Below are 27,767 nucleotides of genomic sequence, written 5' to 3' on the forward strand. Positions count from 1 at the left end.
GAGATATTGGCTACTCACCTTAGAAGATGTTATGCAAGACGTTTATGGTTTATAAGATGTAAATCCGTTTCAGTGACGAAAACTCCTTTTTTTTAATATTTAGTGGTGTCTGTGTTAATAAGGTCACTTATGCTGAAAGCGTGCACAAACATGTTCATTTGCGTGTCATTTGATACGGAATTAATGAGTTGGATATAACGCCTTGTTTATCTTTGGCAATTTTCTAGCAATATCACGGCGGCTGGTGGCACTTACAATGAATGTGCCTAAGTAGGGAAACGAGCCTGGTTCTTCAGGGTGACGAGTGAACGACAAAACCACAAGGCTATCCCAACCCCCCATTTCGTTTGGAACTGCTATTGGTGTGTACGGCTTCCTTTGCTCAGGAATAAACCCAGCTGTTACTCATGCATAAACATGTCTTTATCAAAGTCAGACTGTAGAGATACGTGCATGCACAAGTTGTTCACATTATATTTGTGTGTTTGTATACAATAGCATTTTCCACAGAATTCTGCCGCACAACTTTCGGTTTTGTCTGAACGATCATCGTAATGGTAACAGAGGCCTAAGCCTACGGTAACCCAAGTACTAAGGTCATTTTATACAACAGGGTCCAAATCTCCCAGTGCAGACCAGTTTTCTGATTTCAGAATCATGATATCACAATTACAGTTATGGTGGTCAATCTGGAAACTAATTGTGGAGACCAGCATCGCTCATATTATGCATGCTCCCCTCAACTTACTGCATCCATAATCGTTAATCGACTTCTCAGTATAGATCAAAGGTGGCGATCGTCACAGATGATAACAAACATATTGTCGGTGTCCCAAGGATTTCCTGGGTTGGCTACGGTGTTGTTTACGGTACTCAACACCCACGGCGAAACGAAAACAGCATGTATGACGCCCGGGATCCGGCTGATGTATAAACATTCCGCTACTGCACTCGTTAACCAGTGTTTTGCATTTGAACACCTACGTAAGAGAAAGACGTAGGTATGCACTCAGACACCACACATACGCATGGTGTAGCTTGTGACTCAGCACTCAGTACCGCTGTCTGCCCACGCTTCCAAATGTGGATAAGCACCACGAATTCGGCCAATGACCATGCTGGGTTTAGGACTCAAAGGTAGAAGAAGTGAATGAGAATATGTCTTTATCACCTAGAAAAAGGTAAGTTACATCCGCCATACCTTGAAGGTCCGTCCACACTGACTGATATGCAGCCCTCGAACAGTGTGCATTGTTTATGATATGTTGAAATTGGTCTTCGTTCCAAAACATGTTGGCAGTTGATGAATTTTCATGTGGAATTGTATAATGCATGAAATGTGTTTTGATAGGAGCATAAATCTGCACTAAGCCGAATATTTCAACGACTGGGTTCTGCTTGTATAACATAATGCATTTACTTGTAGTAGAAAGAATGAAGGAAGGAACAATAAGTGTACATGCATTGAGGGTTTAACCTAAAAGGTGCAACATCAGCAACACCTTTTGCTACCACAACTGATTCCTGTTCATTGTCCGGTTCCTGGTCCTGGACACTGAACACGTTATGGTTGATTTTTGGGTTATATTTTTATATTATATTTATTGTCCATCGTTAGTTGACAGTTTATTTTGTCATTAAACAATGGTGTTATAGTATTACAATATTTCGTTTAAGGTTCAGTTAAGTTCATAATAATATATGTCCATAATAAGTGGTGTTCAGAAATGATTATATCTAATACAAGCAAGATTGAGGGAGCTGCTATGTGTGAATGTTTTTCAGGTCATGTGTACTCTGGAAACTTCCAGAACAACCGTAAGAGGCGACTAACGGGATCGGGTGGTCAGACTCGCTCACTTGGTTGACACATGTCATCGGTTCCCAATTGCGCAGATCGATGCTCATGTTGTTGATCACTGGATTGTCTGGTCCAGACTCGATTATTTACAGACCGCCGCCATATAGCTGTAATATTGCTGAGTGCGGCGTAAAACTAAACTCACTCACTCACTCACTCCAGAACAACAGTAGGTTTACCAAGCGTGATACAGAACTGACAGAGTCAGTAAGTCGGACATGGAGGGTGGTGGACCGAAGGTGGACTATATCTTTTATCACGTATCACAGCACTCTTTTTCAGACCATGCAACAACGTACAGCGGTGAATTTCCTTTCTTAAATTTCAAGAGGTGTTAGCAGCCACGAGGCCACGTTAAGTCCCTTTAAACCGGACAGACCCCCTTTAAACCGGACAGACTCGATCGATGAGTTAGGTTTTACACCATATCAGCCATATCAAAGAGGAGAATGCTCTGAATACACTTTAGAGGCAATGGAGTACGAAGTTAGGCTTAACAGGTTAATACTTTTATCACTGTACACTTATGTTAATGTGACTGATTGAATATGGTATTATTACCAACGTGGTACTTCGTAAAGGTGTTTCATAACACCTTCGAGTGATTTGATTGGCTAATACGTGGACTTTGACATTACTGGTACTACTTTCATCACTCATTCCATTCATGCTTTTCATTCAAGTTTTCCCACCTCAGCATGTAATTTGTAAAACGAAATCACTTCTATGGTATTAGATAAAATATATTTCATTTATTGTGGTTACAAGCATTATTTTCAAATCAATGATAACTCAAGTTTCAGTAATAAAAACGAAAATAAAACAATCTATAAAAATATGTAAACAAATACGTCTAGTAGGCCTCTCATGAGTGTAAACAAAAATGGTGTCCCCCGTAAAAGTTATTGATTTCGTCAAAATTTCACGGACAATCGGTTGGAAGAGTTGTGAATGTTATCAAGAGACTGAATACCTTCTGCGTGTATGTTGTCAGGACTGCACAGTAACACACAACATCAAAAGACGAGCGGCGCTCTTGTAACTTTATCACTGCCACTGTCGGACGCACCCATTCGCGTCCTCCCACACAAAGATATTGTCACTGCCATGCCTCCCGTAGTTTCTTATGTCAAAAGAAAATTGAGTTTAGCCAGAACGTAGTTCAGTCAACAATATATTCCAACTATATGGCGGCGGTCTGTAAATAATATAATCCAGACAATCCAAATATCTACGGCATGAGCATCGAGAGAGGAGAAGTGCAAAAACAGGTTCGGTCACAGCATCCTGCACAGAGTTACTTCCCTTTGACCGCCACCCGTGCAACTGCCCCACAACCAAGTCGAAGAAATATAATGATTTTTAACCTCTGGTGTCGCCGATATAACTCTTTATACTTGTACTTGTGTTAAATAGTTAGTGAATATGTTGCTCACTGTAGAATAAATAATACCCTTAAATATGCAGAAACTGTTGTCATGTTTTCTTTAGTCATGACCGTGTCTGTGTAATGTTACTGCATACATTTAAAATATGCCATTTCCGGTTCACTAAATCCATAACTTGGTCAGGTGTAGATTAGAAACACTTCTTACTGACAATAAGACCCAGCTAATTAGAGAAACAAAAGATTCCGTGAACTTGATTGTGTTACTGAATATGCGTCTCACCACGTACACGAGGACATTCTATGTCCGCTTCAATCACTTTCACCACATCTCTTTACCGACATCAAATGTGACGTGTGTGGATTCACAACTACAATAATTTCATCACAGCTGTTCATGTGGGGATTTAAAACATTTATATTACAGAGTAGAAACCAAATATGGTCATAAATTCATGATTTGAAACAACTTTTGATGAATTTGTGCATTCAGTTATTTGTTGTGACAATTCCCACATATGTATGAAATGTATGATAAACTAGTCAACTACTGCAGAATAATAATCATAACAATAGTCATGTGTGGATGCAAAATGTTTGTAACATCCCACAGAATCGAGTCAAGTAGAAAAACCACACATTTAGCTGACTTCGTTACATTCTTGTATACAACAAAAAGCACATAGACAGACAACTTATACGTCCGCCTCAATCACTACAATTACATTTGACAGTTTGAATAAATAAGTCACACTTGCATGTTTACACAATGTCATGTTTATTTTATTGCCTAATTCAAGGCGTCATAGATAAGTGACTTCTTGGTATCAGTCATGGTGATGTCTGCCCCACTTATCACCTTCATGTTGACTGTGTAGCGACCTGGCGGCCCAGCACCAAACACGGGAAGAAGAGACTCCCTCCACTCAACATCCACCTTGGCTAAAACAACCTCTCTGTCCAGGTCGATGAAGGCGAGTCTCCCCCTCCCCACATCCAGCACAACGCCATAGTTGAGGGTGGCCTGTGTGCCGGGTGTGTCAGACATTGTGTTTCTGTAACACTTCCCCTTCTCCCCCTGCTGCCACACCCTGGTACAGAGACTCCCCCGGTGTGTGTCACAGCTCCATACACTGACACACCAGGAGCGGCTCTGTAGACAAACATACCACCCACTGTCCACCTGACTCTCCTCCACCACACCCACCTCCAGGACAAACCACTCCCACCATTCACCCACCACACCCACCCTAGAGTGTGTCTCCCAGTACTGTGGGGTGTGTGAGGCAGGGGTGACAGTAGAGGGGGATGAAGGAAGGGGGATGGAGGTGGAGGCACATGTACCCCGATATTTCCGTAACCTGCCACTGTGTCTGTGTTGTATGGCGGGCGGCGAGTTGACCAGCTGACCGTCTGTAGTTACGTGGCACCAGTCTGTGTTGGCTCGAGCAGCGTCCAGTTGTAGTTGAGGACCTGGAAATATACATTTTGTTTACAGTTTAACAATTTTAACTTCAGACAACAAATTAGACATTTTATTGTCAACCTCGTTTCCATGTTTACAAAACAGCGCACTGAATATCGGCTGCCATTTTCGTCTGTGTGTGAATTGTGTCATAACTGTGATATAAATAGATATTATAACGCTGTGAAAATATATGTATGGGTATTCTAAATGTTTTTCATACAATTTCACACTGACTGACAATGAAATAAACACTCCATAAAACATTTTGTAAGAAATTGTTAGTTGAGCTGATTTGCTGTCTGCAGTCAGAAATAGACATTTGCCGACTGAAAACACATTTGTATAAACTTCATATCAGGATAAAACTATCATTGTTTGTATTCTAAACTCTTCTTATACGATTTCGTAAACAATAAGACCGACAAAAAAGTTGTTTGACGATATTTTTACATCCGAGTGTTCAACAGACCCAGTATTAACAGGTAACTTCTACGTCCGCTTCAATCACTGACCACAGTCTGAACACACTCGCTGGGCGGGACACAGGTTGTCGCGTTATGTGTATTGACTGTGACAGGTATTCTCTCATATTTGTTTTTATAACACTGTTCTCAAACTTGTCATTTTCAGATATGATTAACACCTTTAGTTACAGATTCACCAAGAAATAAAACATGAACGTGTACTTTGAAACAAGTTTTGATTTTGGTAGGGAGTAAACATTCATCTTTAACGATGTCACATGAATCGTCTTTCCTTCACAGAAAGTATCTGAAATAAGGAATCGTCTACAGTCTTCTATTCTCTGAAAAGCAGTCAAACTCTTTCACTCATTTCAGTGAATATTCAATTCAACGTGTACAACTTATAATTTTCGCATAACGATCAAGCACTTCCAAGTACTGTCACCTTTCAGTAAACTGTATTATCTGCCTCCTTGCTGAGCTACATGTTTTCACATCTTATTATTATAATTGTAGGCTTTCATCTTACACATTTCACTGATATTACACTAAACGATACAGTTGGAATTTGATAAGTTTAAGATGAACAATTAACATTACAGATGAGAATTTATTCCTATTGTTAAAAATAATTTGGCAAATTGTCTGTGTCGGGCCGTTGGTAAAAGTAGAACCCCTTTGAACTAAACAGAGCCTGTTAAGTTAGGAATCGTGTAGAGTATAGACAGTGAGTCAGATAGACCCTCCGTTTGCTTGTGACATGATCCTCCAGTTGTCTGTGAGCAAAATTCCGGCTTGTGTTTCTGTTTATCGTAGTTCTCTTTTACTACCAGCTGGTGTAATATCGCCCTTTATTGTTTTTGATTAAACTCATCAAGAATAGGATTAGTTTGAACTGAATGTATGGTTGACCGGTTCATTGTTGTTTAATGCCGCAATCATCAATCTTCCAGTAACATGGCGGCGGTCTGTACATAATCGAGACTGGACCAGAGAATCCGGTGATCAACATCATGAGCACAATCCAAGTCAGGGAAGTCACCTTTAAATGACAAGCATACGCTACTAAAGATCGATTTTAACACGGGTCGTCATGGGTATAGTAGCATATGACATGTTTGGCTTTTCTACCCTACGAACGTTTATCCTCAAACGCTTTTGGACGTGAAGTGATGGCGCCGTGTGAGCCGATTTCTCTCTGTAGACGGGGACACCATTAAGCGTTACTCCAGATGTTGACATCGACAACAACAATGACGTTCAATTCCACTTTGAAACACGTGGAGAAACCTTTTATGTCCTGAAAGTGCAACACATTGCTAATTAACTACATTACACCACCGAAAAGAGTTCAACACCAAAGGCCATAGCACCAAACAATAGGAGCCCCATTTTTTTAATCATCCTGTCTAGTGAATACCATATTTGATACCACTGATCGATGTTATGAGCAACTCTCATTGTGAATGCCAAATGTGATATGATTACAAGCTATGCAAGAATAGCATTATGTTTTTTCTTTAATTGTTTATAAACGACAGCCGGCAACTAATGACGTATACGATAAATAAAACACACCATATCGTGTCTACGTAATGTAGCGTAGGGGTAACCTAGAGATTACAATGTTGGTTCGTTACGCTGAAGACCCGTGTTTGATTCCTCACATGGGTGCAACGTGTGAAACCCAATTCTGGTGTTCCCTGTTGTTATGTTTCTTGAATAGTGCTACAAGCTGTGTAAAAGCGTTCTAACTCACTCTCTACACAGCATATTAAAGTCGAAATAGATCGGCAGTTGTGAATGTAAACATGCGTCTGTGTTTCTGTCACCTGATTCACGAATACACTGACAATATGTTGGATTGTTGGGTGAAGGCCATTTTGCTTATTGGTGTAAGTGAGAAATCCAGGTAAGCTTCTCAAGTATAAAGATGTAGACCCTTTTGCACTTACCATATATTTAACTCCAACATTTATCAATGATCAAACCATCCAATCGTGAATACTCCTTCTCTGTGTCGTATAAATGACCTCAGGAAATATAAAGTGTGATCAACGATATAAAAGAGTCATTGTTGAAAAATCGAAAGCAGATACCTTAGGTTTCAATGGTCTTTTATCAGAAGCGTTGCTTTACTTGATGTCTGATAATCAGTGATAGTAGAATATACCTAGTACCATGTTCAAGAAATGCATATAAATCTACAACCCAGCACAGCGTTGTTTCTTTAAATCATGTAGGGTATGTCTGTAGACTCAGAGCCATTCCAATATTTATAAAGCTAAGAATACCACAACCCATCGAGCCTTGTGCTCTCGTCCGCGATGTTATTGCAAGGTTGCTAGAATCAGCGTAAAATACAATTCACTTTCTCAAACGGTGTTGAAAGGAATGACCGTCACACCACAGTAGGACATGTGTGTATTCAGGGAATTCAGAAGCAGCGTGTATATCATCGCATGTACAGCCCGCCCAGTACAGCCTCCTGTGTAGAGCATTCATGTAGAGCATCTTGTGTAGAACATCCTGTGTACAGCATCCTGTGTAGAATACCCTGTGTACAACATTCCGTGTACAACATCCTGTGTACAGCATCCTAAGTACAGCATCCTATGTACAGCATCCTATGTTCAGCAAGCTTACTACAGCATCCTATCTACAGCATCCCGTATACAGCATCCCGTGTACAGCATCCCGTATACAGCATCCCGTGTACAGCATCCCGTATACAGCATCCCGTATACAGCATCCCGTATACAACATCCCGTATACAGCATCCCGTATACAGCATCCCGTGTACAGCATCCTAAGTACAGCGTCCTAAGTACAGCAGCTTATGCACATTATCCCGTGTACAGCGTCCTATGTACAGCATCCTACGTTGAGCAAGCTGAATACAGCATCCTATGTACAGTAATCAGTGTAGGGCATCCTGTGTACAGCACCCTGTAAACTGTATATTTGTACAGCATCCCGTGTACAGCACGAACACTACAGTTGGTGTTTAAACGGCAGTCATTGACCAATCATTTTTATGAATGGTCGGTTTTTTGTGGTTAACGGTGCACTCAGAAATATTCCAACAGAGATGCGTTTTCTTTGCTCTCAGTATATAATTTACAGTAGCAAAGGAATGAGTGAATGAATCTAGTTTTACTCCATAATCGGTAACATTTCAGTTGTGTGGCCACGGTTATAATTACTCGAGGCAGGGCCAGACAATTCAGTGATCAACATCATGAGCATCGACCTATGCAACTAGGGTAAGATGAAATATTTCCACCGAGGAGCTTAAACACCCGGTCTCGCTAGTTGCCTCTTATGACAAACTTGGGTTACTGAAGACCAATTCTAAGCCAAAACTTCACGCATATATGTGAAGTGGTGACAACGGCGCTTCATTAATAGGTTAGACAGTTAGAATCTGATTGTACTTACACCGCAGAGTCACCGGCGCCATCGTCCCTGTTTCACGTCTGTAGGTTTCACACCCAGCATCTGCAACATGCATCCTCGCTACACATGGAAGAATCACAGAAAGAATTCAGTGAGTGAGTTTAGTTTTACGCCGAACTCAGCACCATTCCACCTATATGGCAGCGGTCTGTAAATAATCGAATCTGGACCAGACAATCCAGAGATCATGAGCATCGATCTGAGCAATTGGGAACCGATGACGAGTGTCAATCAAGCTTGACCACCCATCCCGTTAGTCGCCTCTTACGACAAGCACAGTAGCCTTTTATGGCACGCATGGGTTGCTGAAGGCCTATTCTACCCCGGGAACTTCACGGGTCCACAGAAAAGACACGTACTAAAACTAAATTTGATTTTAAGAATGAAAGTTGATTTCGGATCTATTGAGCACACTATAACATCTATCAACACAAATCTCAGTCTATTTATTTTCCGAAGTGGCTTTTACTGGCCAACTGCAATTCTACTTGCTAGTCATTTCAGCTGCCGTCCATTTCCAAATGGTGCTGATGATGTATAAGATTATTAACTGCATTCTTATCAAAATATAGGTGAAAGCTATACATATCATATTATATGACTGCGTCCTTTTGCTTTGTACTTTTGAAATATTCATGAAAACTACTCCTGTCTCAACATTGCTTCATCTACCTCGAGTGAAATCTTTGTCTAACCTGGATCCTCCTGAAACATGTTACTTGAACAGATCCAAGCTGATGAAGCTACAATAATTCGCTCTGAAATTTCGTGTAAAGAATAAAACGAAGTTGTTATCTATAGAACGGGTCATGTATTCCTGTTCGTCCAACTTCTAAATGCCTTTCAAAAAAATAACAAACTGTCTCCATCCAATCGTTGTACTGATAACACAGTAAGCTCCAGAACCATGAGTAGACTTTTATCTACCAGACCTACATTTGTCATTAGCCTTTGAAGCACTACCAAAGTATGCAGACACCGTGTCGAATGGGTGAGGTTTTTAAGTGCGATAAATTGCCCTTAATTCTGAAGTTTCTAGTAAAGAATAGTCTTTGACTTATAAGCATTAATTATCTAACGATGTTAATGAAGCAACATTAGAACAAAATGAAGTTGTCTGTTGAGTCTAAATAGGTTGGCTTCCAGATGGATGTCTGGAAGATGAGGAAACTGGTCACTGGCCTCGATGACAGGGACGAATAACCACAGAGCCATAGAAATGATGAATAGAAGCAGTTCCCATCAGTAACCTGAATGATGAGTCACAAATGTGTCTTGAATAACTAAACTCATGTAGTGGTAGCAGTTAGAGCCTGTGCTGGGGATTAGAGGATTATAGAGACAACTGAGTCCTGTGATCCCAAAACATGAGAGGGTCGACCATACCTGGCGAAATACCTTACAATCCTCAGACAATTTAAGGCTGAAGATACTCTAGGCTTTACAATCGGTGATTACAGGCTTTATCACCAGAAGTAGACGATCGTGATCTTCTCGAACCTGTCAAGTTTCATTAAGCTCGTTTCGCGAAAATCATGGAAACTTTTACTTCCACAACAAGTGATTTCTGTCTAAAAATGGGAGACAACAATCGTTGTCATTTCGACATCTGGGATGTGTCCAGTTGATGTGTTTCTTTTAGCGCTGGTACAGGTCAGACAGTTCTCGTAATGTTGTTTCCTATTTCAGTGTTTAACTTACCAAAACGTGGCATTGCTGTTGGATTGTTAGGAACCTCCAAGAACTCCAGCTTGTAAGAAAAGGATATGCATTAATGTCACAATTCAAAATTGAAAGAGCAGTAGGTTTGTTTAAAATTCAAACATCAGTTTTGTGTACAGACAATAATAGCATATTTCGCTGTTGATCGCAACTTGTTAATATTGATTACTAAGGAAGAAACGAGACACATAGGCATGTTCAGTCATTACGAAGTACTTACATGCTCGTGTTTGCTGTCAGCATCTGTTAGATGACTGCCGTCTGTCTGTGTTCCATTGTCTATAAAATAACCAACAACTGTTACAAATCAAATTGTCTACGCCTAACTGAATTGTTGTAGAAAAGTCTTGGGACTGAACATGATCATATCACCATAAAGTGACACTCGACTGAAGAATTCACAAAAAGGTCATCACATTTTCACTTTTGATCTATACTATAACCCAAAAAGGTATGGGAACACCCTAAGTTTTGATAACACGAAGCTTTTACTCAAAAATGATGTTTTTTTGACGACAATGTATTATTTCACCTAAACTCGACGAATACCGAATCAGTTGCTTCTCTACATGTTCTAACATGCTCTTTGAAATGCTCATGAAACACACAAAAAGGTTCATTTACATTTGAGAATAAATGAACCCACCACATTTAAGTTTATTAATGACTATTACCTTTTGTATTACCGTGTGTGCTTGAGTTAGAGAGTGTGAGAGAGAAGGATATATATATATATATATATATAGAGAGAGAGAGAGAGAGAGCGAGAGAGAAAGAATGAGAAAGACAGAGGGAGAGAGTGTGTGTGCGTGTGTGTAAGTAGGTACCTGTTTGATCTGTGCCATATGCACTGATACACCCGAATTCCGAAATTTCGGATTTCAGCATATCCAGCCCTCTCGTGCTGAAAGTGGCTACATGTGTCCTGAGCCTGTGTGGAGGTAGTGATGCAAGGTGCGTCTTCGTTGTGTCTTGTATTGAACTCTCCAGTGTTAGATAGTCTGAGTTTGAAGCATATCTAAGTACTGTCTTGATGTAGTCTGAGGTCCACTTGCATCGTTCACTTTCACCTTCAGAGGTAACTTGCTTGGTGTGCAGACTTAACAGTTCCCGCTTCGCCTGATTCTCAAGCTCGATGATCAGCTCCTTCTCTCTTTGGTCGAGTTTTGTCCGTAAGGAATGGAAAGTATGATGGATGGTCTCCTTCAGATGACTGCTTGTCTTCTTTGTGTCATTTATGGCTTTGTTGATACTCTCCAGGTATGTTTGGTGGGAAATACGATATGCAGACACGTTCTTCTCATGTTCTTCTATCCGTCCTTTAGCAGCATCAGCAGCCTCATTTAAATCCCCAACATCATGATCAGCATGCTCGCCAAGTCTGCATTTGGCACAGATTAAACTGTTGCAGCTTTTATCAAAATATTCCAGAGGATAACGATTGTGTAGTTTACAAACTGACTCAACATACATACTTCCCAGTGTTGTATCCGTAAATGTTTCAACAACATGTCGTCTAGTAGCTTTAAAACGATTGTGCAAATTCTGACAGTATTCACAGAGGAACTCTTCACACTCCTGACACCAACACACAGCTTGGTTGCCGTCATCGTTTGTACAGAGGAGGTCGGTTTGACGATGTTTAACTGTCAGATGGAAAATTTCCTTCTGTCTCACTGCATCCTTCTGGAGTGTTGTGTCTGTGAGTTTGACCTCCCTCTGACATGTAGAGCATGATATGACACCACCAGCGGCAGATGTCACACATGCCTCACACACGGAGTGAAGACAGGGCAGTAGGTATGGGGCGGGGCCTTTCAGGGTAAACTTCTGCTGACAGACAGAACATTTGGAGAAGGCGTCCATTCTGAAACAAATATTATAGTTGTCTCTGTTCCATCGATTGCACCTCTCAGAAAGGGCATACTGATTCCAGGAAAATGCATACGCTCAACCGGAGTATTGATTAAACCAGCATTTGAATTAAATATTCATAGTCACCCTAACTGCTGTTACTGACTCATTTGGGCAATCAATCCTTTTTTCTCCAGTCACAGTCAACAAACCACCCAAATATATTAAAACAGCTTACAACATCAATGACACACATGTTCTAATTTTACTTTAAAAAAAGAAAACAGACACACAAACAAACACGTTCTCCACGACGTCTGCATTCCTGAACAGCTGGAACCTGCTTACGTCTGAGAACATCACTCTCTGCCACTGTTTCTTTTACTACTGGCAAACTTTACGCGCTCACCAAAGACCTAGATGTCGATGTTGAAGCGTCAACTGTACATCACATAACATCTGCAGGCACAGATACCGTCTTGTCTGAGTCGTGAAGCTGATATTTGTAAACTGATGGGATGTTCTGTCTCTGCTGACCCGTGAAGATCCGGTGTAGAATAGGCCGTCAGCAAACCCATGATTACCATAGAAAGGTGACTATGCGTGTCGTAAGAAGTGACTAACGGGATTGAGTGGTCAGCCCCGCTGGCTTGGTTGACACATGTCATCGGTTTCCAGTTGCGCAGATCGATGCTCATGCTGCTGATCACTGTATGATCGAAAAGTCGACTATTTACAAACCGCTGCCATATAGCTGACCATTTGATCTCGTTAGTTGCCTTAGTTGCTGAAGGCCTATTTTACCGGACCTTCACGTGTTTGACATTTTGGAGTTGCCAAGGGTATTGCTACAGTATACATAAGTGCATCAACTTTATGTATCTCTTCTGGTTACTCAACACGTACACCTAACACCTTCTGCTTTCTCCAAATATAAACTTCATTCACCATCTCAATATCCCACACCACAGCATTGTTTTGACTGCATTTAGAGTTTGGCTAAGATATATTTATTTCGAAAAATGATTTCGCAAGTCTAGTTTTCAAAGGCATACTGTTGATATAAAATCTCTTCTGAAATGCGAATTATATGTTGCTGTAATCCGAGAGAAATGAGCAGTCAGCGCAATGTATAAATTTCGAACACCAGTTCACAACTCAAGTGTCAACATTACTTGTAATAGGGTATTGTTCAATATGCCTTATACGGAATTTGTGTGTAAAAACTAATACCTTTATTTAGTAGAAGATGAATACCATGTTTTCTATAGAAAAGAATTACCTCATTACAGAAATAATGGTAGAATTGTGTTCTAAATTTCATTTAGCTCATTTGAATTTAAGGTAGTACGTTAGGTAAGCTTATATGTCGATACGTTATTCAAAATAAGACCAAAAGGCCGACACTGGATATGTGACCTAAATATACTTTATCCAACAACTGTCCTACAGGCCATATGATATGACATCTACTACATGCACTGTCACCCCAGTCTGTACGCTAAAGACCTCTACCCCAATCACCTACAGTGTTTAATATCCACTAACACCCGCTATCCTTTTCCAGTCACCCCAGTCTGTACACTTTACACCTCAACCATAACCTCCTATAGTGTCTATCATCTACTACCGTACACTGTTCGATCGGGTGGTCAGGCTCGTTGACTTGGTTGACACATGTATCGGTTCCCAATTGCGCATATCGATGCTCGTGTTGTTGATCACTGGATTGTCTGGTCCAGACTCGATTATCTTCTGACCGCCGCCAAATAGCTTGACCACTGCTGAGTGCGGCGTAAAACTAAACCGTACACTGTTTGCACCAACCCTCCCCTGAATTTACACCATTTACTACACCTTAACATCTATCCCCTACACACTGGCATATCTACCGGCATACACCATCCACCCTTATCCACCCTTGCATGTACACCACTTATACTACACCTTAACCTCATTCTCCACTCTGTGATATCTACTAGCATGCACTATCCACCCCCACTTACCCCTGTATGTTAATTCCCCTTCCCCACGAGTTAATAGTCCCCCGGACAACAGCCGCGCCCCCTCCAATCATAACAAAACACACAAACTAAATGTTCTGATGTTATTTATATTTATAGCACTATATAACACCACAACACATCATCTTAAGAATCAATACGTGTATCAGTTCATTTAAAAGGACAGATAAATATACACCATTTATACCACATTTTAAACCCAATCTTCACGTTGTGACATACTATCCACACTCACCCACACACCCAATGCTACCCACCAGTACACATAATTTGCTACACCGTAACGCCAATTTTATTCACCCGAAACATCTCCATAAACCTTCTGCTACCAGTGATTTAAGTCCACCCGTGTTTTTCATCTACCACTACCACTAAACACTTATTGTATCAAAGGAATCTGTTAATATATACTATTACTCCACCCGTATATACCATACACCTTGTGCTGTCACCCCTGCAACTCCGACCTACATATCCTACAGCACAATCGCCGGGTGTTTAGGTCATTGTGACATGTCTCCATCTTTGTTAATCTAAAAAATACCCTATCCTACCCACCCTGTCGTTTACGCTGCCTTGAAAGCATTCATGGTGACGATACTTCAAATTAAGGGTTCAGGTTTATCTTCTGAACTACGCTCCAATCAACACCATGTTTAACTGCCACAGAGTCAAAAGATCTGTTTTTGCTGTTTCTGTGTTAAATTACACGGATTGTGCAAAACGCATTAGAATGAATGACGTCTGAGGCAAGAGTGGCAATGTTAGGATAACCTCTTTGATTTGACTCCCGACTGTAGAAGCTTAACGTGTGACATAAGTAGAAAATGAATCATCTACTATCTACGTCTTTTTCCGACTTTGACTGGAACTATATCTATATCAAGACAATTTTACTGGGTTATATTGAGACAGGACAGGACACACTTACCTGGAAGTTCGACTTCCCTGTTGTACATGTCACTTCCGGGTCAGATCGTTATGCGCGAGTTTTATAGCTATCGAATTATAGCAGGTTATCCAATACATTGATATGGCCGTACAAACTGGTTTATTTGACGACACTGCCAATTATATTGAGATAAATGTCTACCATTTTAACTAGTGTCTCGTGGTGGGTCCACATGATTTGGTAAGAAAGTCATGCTTAATATCTGTTTTAACTAAACATCTCCACAGACGTATGCATTTTGTAACTATGCATCAATAGAGTGCATGAATTTGATTACTGAATAAATCTAAAAAAACTGTGAAATGAATGTTTTTCCTAAAATTTCATCTGTACATATAATGCAAGCAAAAATATCTTCAAAAGCTTTGTACATCTGCAATAATAATAATAACTTTAATAGTTTAAAATTTTCTTGTTGTTTGATGATAAATAAGATATGTATATGAATAAGATAAATCAGTATATGTCCCTGTGTTGATATTGTCAGGAAAAGTACTACACACACTTTCTCCCATTTTTAACTTTGGCAAATTTGTCAGCATGTCAGCTCCTCACAAGTACGGCCAATGTTTCGATTCCTTTAAAAATGGCACGACCTGTGCAGTACGTTGCAACTTTCCCTCACCCTGATCAGGTTAGAAAACATTAATACGATCACTCTGTATTTCACTCACTCAATCTCGCTCCAGCTAAATATAACACCTATGTTCGTATATGAATTGTAAGTAAACACTGACTCAGTTTGATTGGATAATGTCCTAACAAGGAATGCATTGTTTGTTTCACACAGTGTGTACGGGCTAATCTCTAAGAGAGAAGTTCATCAGTCGAGATAACCCTCACAAAGTTATTTTCCTGCGACGGAAATCTTTCTCCACCTGTGGTGTGAATTTTGTGTGAGTTGCCAACAGAGCATGTTTAATCGACAATTAGGGCATGAGTATAACATAACTGACAGGAGACATATAACTTGGGTGAAATCAGCCATATTTCTTAAGAGATATCCCAACAATGAAGGTGGATCACAAAGCTTTGAAGATGATGAGGTCACAGTCATTACTGAGTTATATACCCTACAACGTGAGATAGTTATATACCCTACAACGTGAGATAGTTATATACCCTACAACGTGAGTTAGTTATATACCCTACAACGTGAGATAGTTATATATCCTACAACGTGAGTTAGTTATATACCCTACAACGTGAGATAGTTATATGCTCTGTAACTTCATGTGTTATTTCATGCTACAGACAAACCCATACATGACAAAGTGTGCTGCTGGTTGATAAATCTGGTTGATGGACGTGATGAGGATGCACTGAAACCGTATCATGGACGAAGGTGCACTTGGTGAGACCACAGTCAACAGCAATAGGATCACTATCATAAACCAAGTGTTATGTTCCATTCACCAAGTATACATCTACATAGAAATGGGCTTCATTGTGTTTCATGTATATCTTAAATGTCGACGCCACAGAACGATCGATCTCGATTTTCCACTGAAACAAATGACATTGCGCGTATACAGCAAAACACTGTCAAAAAGTGTTCGTATGGGACCACTGGTAGTAAGTGATGGCGACAGGTAGAGACCCGTGTCACAACTGATCTCTAACAATCCAGGCTTGTCGTAAGACGCGACCAACCGGATAGTTTGATCAGGACCCCTGACTTGGTTCATGTGCTAACTGTGCAAGATAATGACAGTTCCCTGACCTCATGTTATAATTATTTCAGTGATAAAGGGTGTCCATTTTGGCATCACTTGCCGGTAAATACAACTACCGGAACGTTTGGTAAGTGCTGTTTTCATTCTTTTGCAAACAAATATGACCTTCCCTCTTGTTGTATACTGAGCGAGGTTTCGTCAGACGGAAACGGAACAAAGTGACGATGATAGAAAAACATGATTATCAGACTGAAAATAGAAATGAAATGCTCCTATCCTCAGCCTGTAGAATACGTTTCCACATTTGTGTTGATACAAATCATTGTTAACATTTGCGGCCAGCTGCTTTTCTCTGAGTTGGAATCCGATTCCATTTTGAAACAGTATGATAATGTTCCTGAAGGGGCGTGACACGTCTCAGAAGACGGAGCTCGGCGAAAGGTATGTCGCTGTAGGGAGATTCCACGTCACATTGATAACAGCTGAGTCCCTTTAATGATGTCACATGGTGGAGCAGGCGAATCACAGACAGTTATAACCTAAGCTCTCTGGACATGTGATCAGGTTGTACTTTAAGAGTTGTTGTGATTGTCAAACTGACTAATCACTGACCTTAAGACGTAATATAACTATGCACACATTCCAGATAAAAATCAACTTCTTTACGTACCGTGCGTAAGAGACAAAGCTTTTGCAACGAATAATTTAACCTGACACAGTGCAATAACGGTTATTGTGTCTGAGTGTCTGAGATAGTTATTACAGTATATTACAAACAAACATCCCATGTATTAAGTTTTCCATTTGTCACTGAATATAATTTGTCACTGAGAACCAAATGTTCCTCTGTTCTCATTTGTTACATTGCCGATACACCACCAATGGGTGGCAACCATTAACGCGCGCTGTGAGTCTTTTATCTCTCGCCCAGCATGCATGTGGGATGAACGAGTGTGAATAAGTCAGTGGGGTGTAGCCACGCGCGATCAACACGAAGTCATATCCAAAGGGACGCATGAAAATCTGGGTGAGAATTGGTGTCCAGTATGCCATGCAGTTGTAGAGGCGACTAATGGGATCAGGTGATGCGGCTTGCCGATTTTGTTGACACATGTTATCGTATCCGGAATGTCTAACGCTATGTTCATGCTGTTGATCACTGGATTGTCTGGTTCAGACTTGATTATTGACAATCCACCGCCATATAGCTGGCTTTAAGCAACGAAACAACCAACCGTATGCAAAAGCATGCGGCCTTATGTCTTTGTAATAGAGATGGCGTGATGCATTTTAAACGTCCTGTCCTACAGAATCTTCCCTGACGTACAAACAACATCCTACAAATATCTCGTGATAGACTCGTCAAGTCAAGCCATGCAGAAAATGGTCCTTGCATTCCTATGTTTAGAACCAGTGCAGGTTGGGATTATCTGCAGCAATTCATTCTTGTCATAAGAGGTGACTAACGGGATCCGCTGTGATCAGGCTCCGTGACGTGTGAACACATTCCTTCTTATGCTAGTTGCGCAGATGGATATTCGGGCTGTTGATCACTGGGTTGTCTGGTCCAGACTCGATTATTTACAGAACACTGCCACATAGCTGGAATATTAAAGAGAGCGACGTAAAACTAAACTCACTCACCCATTCCTACTATCAAATGAGAAACAAAGTTTCTATGCTTGCCATAAAAGGCGACAGTGGATCAGGTGGTCATGCTCGCTGACTGCTTTGACACATGTCATCAGTTCCCAAGCATGATACAGAACTAACACCGAGGCAGTAAGTCGGAGATGGAGTGTGGTGGACCGAAGGTGGACTATATCTTTAATCACGTATCACAACACTCTTTTTCAGATCATGGATCAACAGCGGTAAATTTCCATGGCCGAGAACTGTGATTACACAATGCCATTTAGAAAGAGGTCCAATGTAACGTATGTCATATTAATTTTGGAATTGCACTTTCCTAGTAAAGTACAAATTCTGGTACTGTTTTGTTTTTGCTGCCGATTAGGTGCCTGACTCTGTGGGTACGTGTACAACCTACTGTTACTGAGGTGAGAATGTTTATATACTTCAGATTTAATCAGATTTAATAAGCCACTTCAATATTTGTTAAATTAAAGAAGCATATGTGTTTTCGTGAAGCACAATAAACATGTGTTTACCTCGAGCTTTTATTATCAGATACTGTGAAGTGAACACATTCGTGCCTGATGAAAAACTTACATGGAAATTAAATGCTTCATTCTAAATGTGATTGTATGAAGCACACATAATGTTTGAATAACACAGGTAGTCAGGTAGTATCCATATGACTTGATCAGTAATGCCAAATTTACATTGACTTCTCCCTGTTACGGAGGTTATAATTTAACTTGCAGTTCACAAATAAAGTATAAACATGAAATGATACCATTAATATCAATGTAATAATTCAGAAAAGGGCGTTAGCACTGTACTTCTAACACCTACAATGTAATATATGTTTTACAATTAATGTTTTAATGTTATACGATTTGAAATTAAAGAAATATTAAAATTTAAACGTAGCATCCATATGCATCATCCAAGAAAAAAATCAACAGCAGCAATGTACCACACCGTGTTGAAATAAACAAATGTACTGGCGACATTGCACTTTCAGTGCCTTGAACTTATCAAGCTTCTTATTGGCATGATCACAAACAACAGTGAAACAGTGTTTTTGTTATCTTGTCAGCCTTGCCGAAACAAAAGTTAAAGCTCCCCCAAACAGCTTCTTGTTTATTTTTAAATGTCCATCACCTTGTATATGCTGAAGCCATGGTTAGTGGAATGACTGTAGTGATATTTGTTCATAATTAAAGGAACTAATCAAATATGGAGAAATCTACTATTTCCTTGTGTTTGTACCTACATAAGAAAAATGAGACGAAGAGGGTTTGAAATGAACTTCATCAACCTATACTTGTGGTAAGAGGCGACTAAAGGTATCAGGCTCCTTGACTTGGTTAAAGCATGTTATCGAATACGAGTTGTGTAGATCGATGCTCATGCTGTTGATCACCGGATTGTCTGGTCAAGATTCGATTATTTACAGACCGCCTCAGATCTCAAATACCCCTGAGTGCGGCATGAAAGGTCAAACCAAACAATTGATCTACACGACATTTTAGAATTGGACTTATAACATAAAATATTGTAACATATTCATGATTTGAAATAACTTTTGATGAATTTGTGGAGTCAATTAACCTTGTTGAGACATTTCCCAGACATGTATGAAATGTGTGTTAAACGGGTCAACTACTGGAGAATAATAATCATAACAATAGTCATATGTGGATGCAAAATGTTTGTAACATCCGACAGAATCCAGTCAAGTAGAAAAAGAACACATTTAGCTGACCTCGTTACATTCTTGTACACAACAAACAACACATAGACAGACAATTTATACGTCCGCCTCAATCCCTACAATTACATTTGACAGTTTAAATAAATAAATCACACTCACATGTTTACACAATGTCATGTTTATTTTATTGTCTAATTCAAGGCGTGATAGACAATTGACTTCTTGGTGTCAGTCATGGTGATGTCTGCCCCACATATCATCTTTATGTTGACTGTGTAGTGATCTGGCCGGCCAGCAGCAAACACGGGAAGATGAGACTCCCTCCACTCAACATCTACCTGGATAAAATAACCTCTCTGTCCAGGTCGATGAAGGCGAGTCTCCCCCTCCCCACATCCAGCACAACGCCATAGTGGAGGGTGGCCTGTGTGCCGAGTGTGTCAGACATTGTGTTACTGTAACACTTCCCCTTCTCCCCCTGCTGCCACACCCTAGTACAGAGACCCCCCTCCCCCCAGTATGTCACATCTTTCTACACTGACACACCTGGAGCGGCGTTGCAGATAAACATACCTCTCGCTATCCACACACCACACCCACCCTAGACTGTGTCTCCCAGTACTGTGGGGTATGTGGGGCAGGGGTGACAGTAGAGGAGGATGAAGGAAGGGAGATGGAGGTGGAGGCACATGTACTCCGATATTCCTGTAGCCTGCCGCTGTGTCTGTGTTATGTGGCGGGCCGCGAGTTGACCAGCTGACCGTCTGTAGTTACGAGGCACCAGTCAGTGTTGGCTCGAGCAGCGTCCAGTTGTAGTTGAGGACCTGGAAATATACCTTTTGTTTACAGTTTAACAAATTTCACGACTTCAAAAAACAAATTAGACATTTTATTATGAACGTCGTTTCAATGTTCACAAAACAGTGCACTGAACATCGGTTGACATTTTCGTCAGTGTGTGAATTTGTGTCATAATTGTCATACGAATAGATATTATAATGCTGTGAAAATGTGTATATGGGTATTCTAAATGTTTTCCATTCAATTTTACACTGACTGACAATGAAATAAACACTCCATGAAACATTTTGTCAAAAATTGTTAGTTGAGCTGGTTTGCTGTCTGTAGTCAGAAATAGACACTTGCCGCCTGAAAACACATTTGTATAAACTTTTATCAGGAGAAAACTATCATTGTTTGTATTCTAAACTCTTCTTATATGATTTAGCAAGCAATAAGACTGACAAAGTAGTTGTTTGACGATATTTTTACATCAGTATCAACAGATAACTTAATTCTACCTACCTACTTCTTCAAAGCTAAGACTTTGTTCTTAATTTTAAAGATAATTTAGCAAGGTTTCTGTGTCGGGCCGTTGGTAAAAGTGGAACCACTTTTGAACTTAACAGAGCCAGTAAACTTATAATCCGTGTAGAAAATAGACTGTATCGAGGGTCAGAGAGATCCTCCGTTTGCTTGTAGCATGATCGTTTGCATGATCCTCCAGTCGTCTGTGAGCAAAATCACGGTTTGTGTTTCTGTTTAATTGTAGGTCTCATTTACTACCAGATGATGTAATACCTCTGTTTCTTGTTCTTAATAAAAGTCAGCAAGATGTGGGTGAGTTTCAACTGAATATGCTTGACTGGTTCATTGTTGTTTAATGCCGCACTCAGCAATCTTCCAGCAACACGGCAGTGGTCTGTACATAATCGAGTTTGGACCAGAGAATCCAGTGATCAACATCATGAGCATCATCCTAGTCCGGGAACCTGACCACCCTATACCACTAGTCCATCGCCTTTGTACGACAAGCATGTGCTGCTAAAGACTGAATTGAACTCGGATCTTCATATGAACGTATGGCATGCTTCGGCTTTTCTAGCAAACACGCTTACACGTCCTCAACCGTTTTGGATGTGAAGTGAGGGCTCCATGTGAGACGATTTTATCAACATGTAGACGAGGACATCATTGATTAATAGTCAAGATGTTGTCCCCACAACAATAACGTTCAAACCCACTTTGAAACATGAGGACAAACCTTTTATATATTGAAAATGCGATACAGTGCTTATTGACTATCTTACACCACACCAAAGACGTCATCTCTCATAGCATCAGACAGTAAGGAACCCAATTTTTTATGCAACATTTGTGTATGCGATTAAGGGAAGAGCTGTTATCTCCCTGAAAACGGTTATTTTATAGAAATTCACGATTGGGGAGGGTTGCACTCAAATTAATTAAAACATGCCACACGCATGCGATATGCCTTGACTTCAAGTTCACTCTGCCTCAAAAGAGGAACAGTCTAAGTTAATCCTGTCTGGTGAATAGGACCTTTGAATAATAATTTTAGTACCAGTGATCGATGTTATGAGTATAGCTTTCAGTTTACATGCTAAATGCCATCTGATTACAAGCTATACAAGTATTGTGTTATGCATTTTTCGTTAATTGTTTAAAAACGACAGTCGACAAGTAATGACTTATTCGATAAGTAGGCCGGTTCGTAAGTCGTGGTGTAGCATAATCCCTGAAAATATATGTCAATCGATCTGAGAGACACCTTTATTCATGAAAACACACAATATCTTCTCTACTTAGTGGGGCGGTGGGGTAGTGTAGAGGTTAAAGCATTGGCTCGTTATGTTGAAGATCCAGGATTGATTCCCAACATGGGAAGAATGTGCGAAGCCCAATTCTGGTGTTCCCTGCTGTTATGTTGCTTGAATATTGCTACAAGCTGTGCAAAAACTCACTCACTCACATGTATCTGTGTTTGTGTCATCTGAATCACCATGCACTGACGATATGTTGGATTGTTGGGGGGAATGTCATTTTGCGTAAGGGTGTAAACGCGAAATTCGGCTAAGCTTCTCAAGTATAAATTTGTAGACCATTTTGCACCTACCTTATATTTAATGCAAACTATCAAAACTATTTGTTGATAAACCCCAACATATGTATCAATTATCAAACCATCCAACCCTGAATACCCGTTCCTATATCGTATAAATGACATCAGGAAATATGAACTGTGATCAACAGTCTCAAAGAATCTTTGTTAAAAAATCGAAAGCAGGTACTACACATTTCAATGGTCTGGTATCAAAAGTTTACCTTTACTTGCGGCCTAATAATCAGTCATAACTGAACATATCTCGGACCAAGTTCAAGAAAGGAAGATAGATTTACAAATCCTGCACATTCCTCTTCATGAGTGGTCAGGTGGTTTGTTGTTTAATGATGCACCTCAAAGTATTCCAGCTAAACAGTGATGCGTTTCTCTTGCTCTACAGTATGTAATGGCACAGTAGCATAGGATAGAGTAAGTGAGTTTAGTTTTACGCCCTACTGAGCAACATTTCAGCTGTATGGAGCCAGTTATAAGTAATCGAGGCAGGACCAGACAATTCAGTGATCAACATCATGAGCATCGACCAATCCAACTGGAGTACGATGACATATGCCAACCAATTCGGAGAGCTTGATCTCGCTAGTCGCCTCTTACGACAAACATAGGTTACTGAAGACCAGTTCTAAGTCAGATCTTCACGCATATCTGTGAAGTGCGGAAAACTTCATCACTTGCTTTAGACAGTTAGCATCTGATTGAAATTACACCGCAGATTCACCGGCTTCATCTTTCCTGTTTCACGTCTGTATGTTTCACACACACCGTCTGCAACATGCATCCTCGCAACGTGTCGAAGAATCACAGAAAGAAGACGTGCTAAAACTAAATTTGATTTTAACAGTGAATGTTTGTTCAAAGATCTGGGTACGACTCTTTTGAAAACACCATAACATCTATCAACACAAATCTCAATCTATTTTAATTTCCGAAGTGTTTTTTACTGCTCAACTGCAGTTCAACTTGCTATTCATTTCATGAAGGAACAAGGATTAGCTTTGAAACTTCGTGTAAGAATAAAAAAGAAGTTGTTGTTCATAGAACGTGTAATGTATTCCTGTTCGTCCAATTTCTAAATGCCTTTCAAAAAACTAACAAACTATCGCCATCCAATTGTTGTGCTGGTAACACAGTCAGCTATAGAACCACGAGTAGCCTTTGGTATCTACCAGGCCTGTTTTTGTCACTGGCCCTTGAACCACAACTGAAGTATGCAGACACAGTGTCGAAGGGGTTAGTTTTTTTCAACGCGATAAAATTGCCCTTACTTCTGAAGTTACTAGTAGAGAATGGTCTTTGACTGATGAACATTGATGATCTAACCAGATTAATGAAGCAACGTTTGAACGGAATGAAGTTGTCTTTTGAGGATTGGTGGGTCTGTATGAGCCTGAATATGTTTATATCTGGATGATGAAACCGAAAATACGGATGAATACAAACAGAACCTGAGAGCCTCTCCGGGTTGTAGCAAAAGGATATACATTGTTACGAGAGTGTATTTTCTGTAAATTGTATTTCTTATTAAGTGATATTTATGATGGGTCACAATTTGTACCATAAGTGTTCAGTGCTATTTGTATTTTAGCGGCAGTACATTAAGGTAGTTCTCTAGAGTTCATTCTCTTTGTGAATGTTTTGACAGAGGTAAACACGAGGCCGAGGAATTTCTAAGTTGACGGCGACGGTCGAATTGTGCTCGAATATTCAAGAATCAGTGACTGTGTATGCATAGGCTAATTGCTGTGTTGACACACTGGTACACACGGATTATCTGGAGTACACTAAACTACCTGCCTCTTTGTCAGTACTTGACCTGCATAACTGCTGCCTAACGCTCAGTATAATTGTTTCCCACTCTTAAACCAGGACTTTGGTGAGTTAATAATATATTTGTGACCCATTACTTTATATTTGACTTTATATTTTGAATACTAAGAAAGGAACGAGACATACAGGCATGTTTGTTCATTATAAAGTACTTACCCCCTCTTGTTTGCTCTCAGCATCAGTTAGATGACTACCACTACCATCTGTCTGTGTTCCGTTGTCTGTAAAATAACAAATAACCATTACATATCTATCTGTCTGTCTGTCTGTCTGTCTGTCTGTCTGTCTGTCTATCTATGTGCGTGTATATGTGTTTGAGAGAGAGAGTGCAAGTAAGTACCTTGATCTGAGCCATTTGCACAGATAGACCCGAATTCCGAAATGTCGGATTTCAGTTTATCCAATCCACTCGTGTTGAAAGTAGTTGCAGGTGCGTCGTACGAGTCTGTTGGTAGTGATGTGAGGTACATCTCCGTTGCGTCTTGTATTGAACTCTCCAGTGTCAGAAAGTCCCAGTTTGAAGCATAGCTGAGTGCTGTCTCGATGTAGTTTGAGGTACACTTGTATCGTTCACTTTCATCGTGAGAGGTGACTTGCTCGCTGTGTAGATTTGACAGTTCATGCTTCGTCTGATTCTCCAGATTCTCCAGATCGATGGTCAGCTCTCTCTCTCTTTGATCTAGTTGTGTCCGTAGTGAATGGAAAGTGTGGCGAATGGCCTGCTTCAGATCACTGCTTGTCTTCTTTGTGTCATTTATGGCTTTGCTGATTCTCTCCAGGTATGCTTGGTGGGAAATGCGATATGCAGACACGTTCTTCTCATGTTCTTCTATCCGCCCTTTAGCAGCATCAACAGCCACATTTAAATCTGCAACGTCGTGATCAGCATGCTCTCCAAGCTTGCATTCAGCACAGAGTAAACTGTTGCAGTTTTTGTCAAAATACTCAAGAGGATAACGATTGTGAAGCTTACAGACTGATTCAGCATACATACTTCCCAGTGTTGTATCCGTCAAGGTTACCACAACATGTCGTCTAGTAGCTTTAAAGCGATTGTGCATGTTCTGGCAGTATTCGCAGAGGAGCTCTTCACACTCCTGACACCAAGACAAAGCCTGGTTGCCGTCATCTTCATGTGTACAGAGAAGCTCTGTGGGTCGATGTTTGGCTGTCAGATGGCATATTTCCTTCTGTCTCACTACATCCTTCTGGAGACTTGTGTCTGTGAGGTTGACCTCCCTCTGACATGTAGAGCATGATATGACACCACCAGCTGCCGATGTCACACATGTCTCACACACAGCATGAAGGCAGGGCAGTAGGTAGGGAGCGGAACCTTTAAAGGTAAACTGCTGCTGACAGACAGAGCACTTTGGGAAGGCGTCCATTCTGAAACACATAAAATATTTGTCTGCAGTCCATCGATTACACTTCACAAGAATGGCACCCCACCCTGTGTGATATCCACTAGCTTACACTATCCACCCCACTCATCTATGTATGTACGCCATTTAATACACACTACGGATATCTGCTAGCATATACTATCCATCCCCACCCGTATCCCCCAGCCCCAGTATGTACACTTCTTACCGCCAATCTCCACGTTTTGATGTCCACTGGCATACACTATCATTTACCACCCTAGTATGTGGGCAGCACAATGTGTGTGGGGTTTACAGGTGGAGTACTAGTGTTTACTGGAAGAGCCGTTTGATACGATAAGTGTTTAGTGACAGATTGTACTCGTGGATGATATGGGTGGATTTAATTATTATGAATGATTGATAGCAGAATATCTAGTAGCATACACTGTCCCCAGTGTACTACACCCGTGTACCTATTTTATTAATCCTAACCGTTTCTCATGAACCTTCTGCTATCAATCATTTATGATAATCAAATTCACCAATATCACTTAATACATCGCATCAAACGAATCTTCCAGCATACACTAGTACTCCACCCGTATACCCCACACACAGTGTTCTGTCTTCCCAGTCACAACTCCGACCTGCGTACTCCACTGCACAATCACAGGGTGTTTAGGTTACCGTGACATGCAATGTTGATCAAAAAATACCCTGTCCTACCTGTCGCGTGGCTTCGTTTACGCCCCCTAAAAGCCCCCTTAGGTTATTCCTTTTAAATTACGCTCCAATCTCTACTCTATGTTTAACTGCCACAAAGTCCAATAGATCTCATCTGGCGTTTTAAAAGTTAAATTACACAGATTTTGCAACATGTACTACGAGGAATGGCGTCTCATGTGGAATAGACAATGATAGGATTACCTGTTTGATTGACGCTCGGCTATATAAGCTTTAATTGTGACCTAAGTAGATCACTTATCATCTACAATCTACGTATTTCTCTTACTTTGACTGGAACTACATCACGAGAGGTTTAACCGGGATGTTTTGAGACATGACGACGCACCCACCTGGAGGTTCGACTTCCTTGTTGAATATGTATGTCACTTCCGGGTCACATCTTAATGCGCACATTATCGCAATTCAGTTGTTGTATGTTACCTATGTGTGCTGACCATGGCCGTACAAACTGGATCTTTTATGATATTGCATGCTATGTTAATATAAATGTCTGCCAGTTTTACTACAGTCTCGCGGCGGGACCATGTGATGTTGTAAGAGAGTCCTGTACGCATAATATATATTCGATCCAAAACTCTCCACCGAGGTATGCATTCAATAACTATATATATTAATACAATGCATTAATTTGATTTTTAATAAATTGAAACCTGTAAGGTTAATGTTTTTACTACGATTGAATATTTGCACACA

The 27,767-nt window shown here is 40.4% G+C and overlaps 2 protein-coding genes across 2 annotated transcripts; both read right to left on the reverse strand.

The window, feature by feature from the left end:
- Positions 1-3,652: 3,652 nt before the first annotated feature.
- LOC137281559 (E3 ubiquitin-protein ligase TRIM45-like) lies at positions 3,653-15,192 on the reverse strand. The gene is made up of 6 exons (XM_067812866.1): positions 15,171-15,192; positions 11,189-12,228; positions 10,582-10,640; positions 10,341-10,389; positions 8,622-8,681; positions 3,653-4,721 (listed from the first exon to the last, which is right to left on the reverse strand). The coding sequence occupies exons 2-6, from the start codon at positions 12,225-12,227 to the stop codon at positions 4,039-4,041; spliced, it is 1,890 nt and encodes a 629-aa protein (XP_067668967.1). The 5' UTR covers position 12,228; positions 15,171-15,192; the 3' UTR covers positions 3,653-4,038.
- A 5,708-nt stretch (positions 15,193-20,900) lies between these two features.
- On the reverse strand, positions 20,901-27,415 carry LOC137281562 (E3 ubiquitin-protein ligase TRIM33-like). Its single transcript, XM_067812870.1, has 4 exons — positions 27,404-27,415; positions 25,301-26,349; positions 25,117-25,181; positions 20,901-21,034 (listed from the first exon to the last, which is right to left on the reverse strand). The coding sequence occupies exons 2-4, from the start codon at positions 26,346-26,348 to the stop codon at positions 20,981-20,983; spliced, it is 1,167 nt and encodes a 388-aa protein (XP_067668971.1). The 5' UTR covers position 26,349; positions 27,404-27,415; the 3' UTR covers positions 20,901-20,980.
- Between the last annotated feature and the right edge of the window lie 352 nt (positions 27,416-27,767).

The sequence above is a fragment of the Haliotis asinina genome, chromosome 4, assembly GCF_037392515.1.
Source record: "Haliotis asinina isolate JCU_RB_2024 chromosome 4, JCU_Hal_asi_v2, whole genome shotgun sequence".
NCBI lineage: Eukaryota > Metazoa > Mollusca > Gastropoda > Lepetellida > Haliotidae > Haliotis > Haliotis asinina.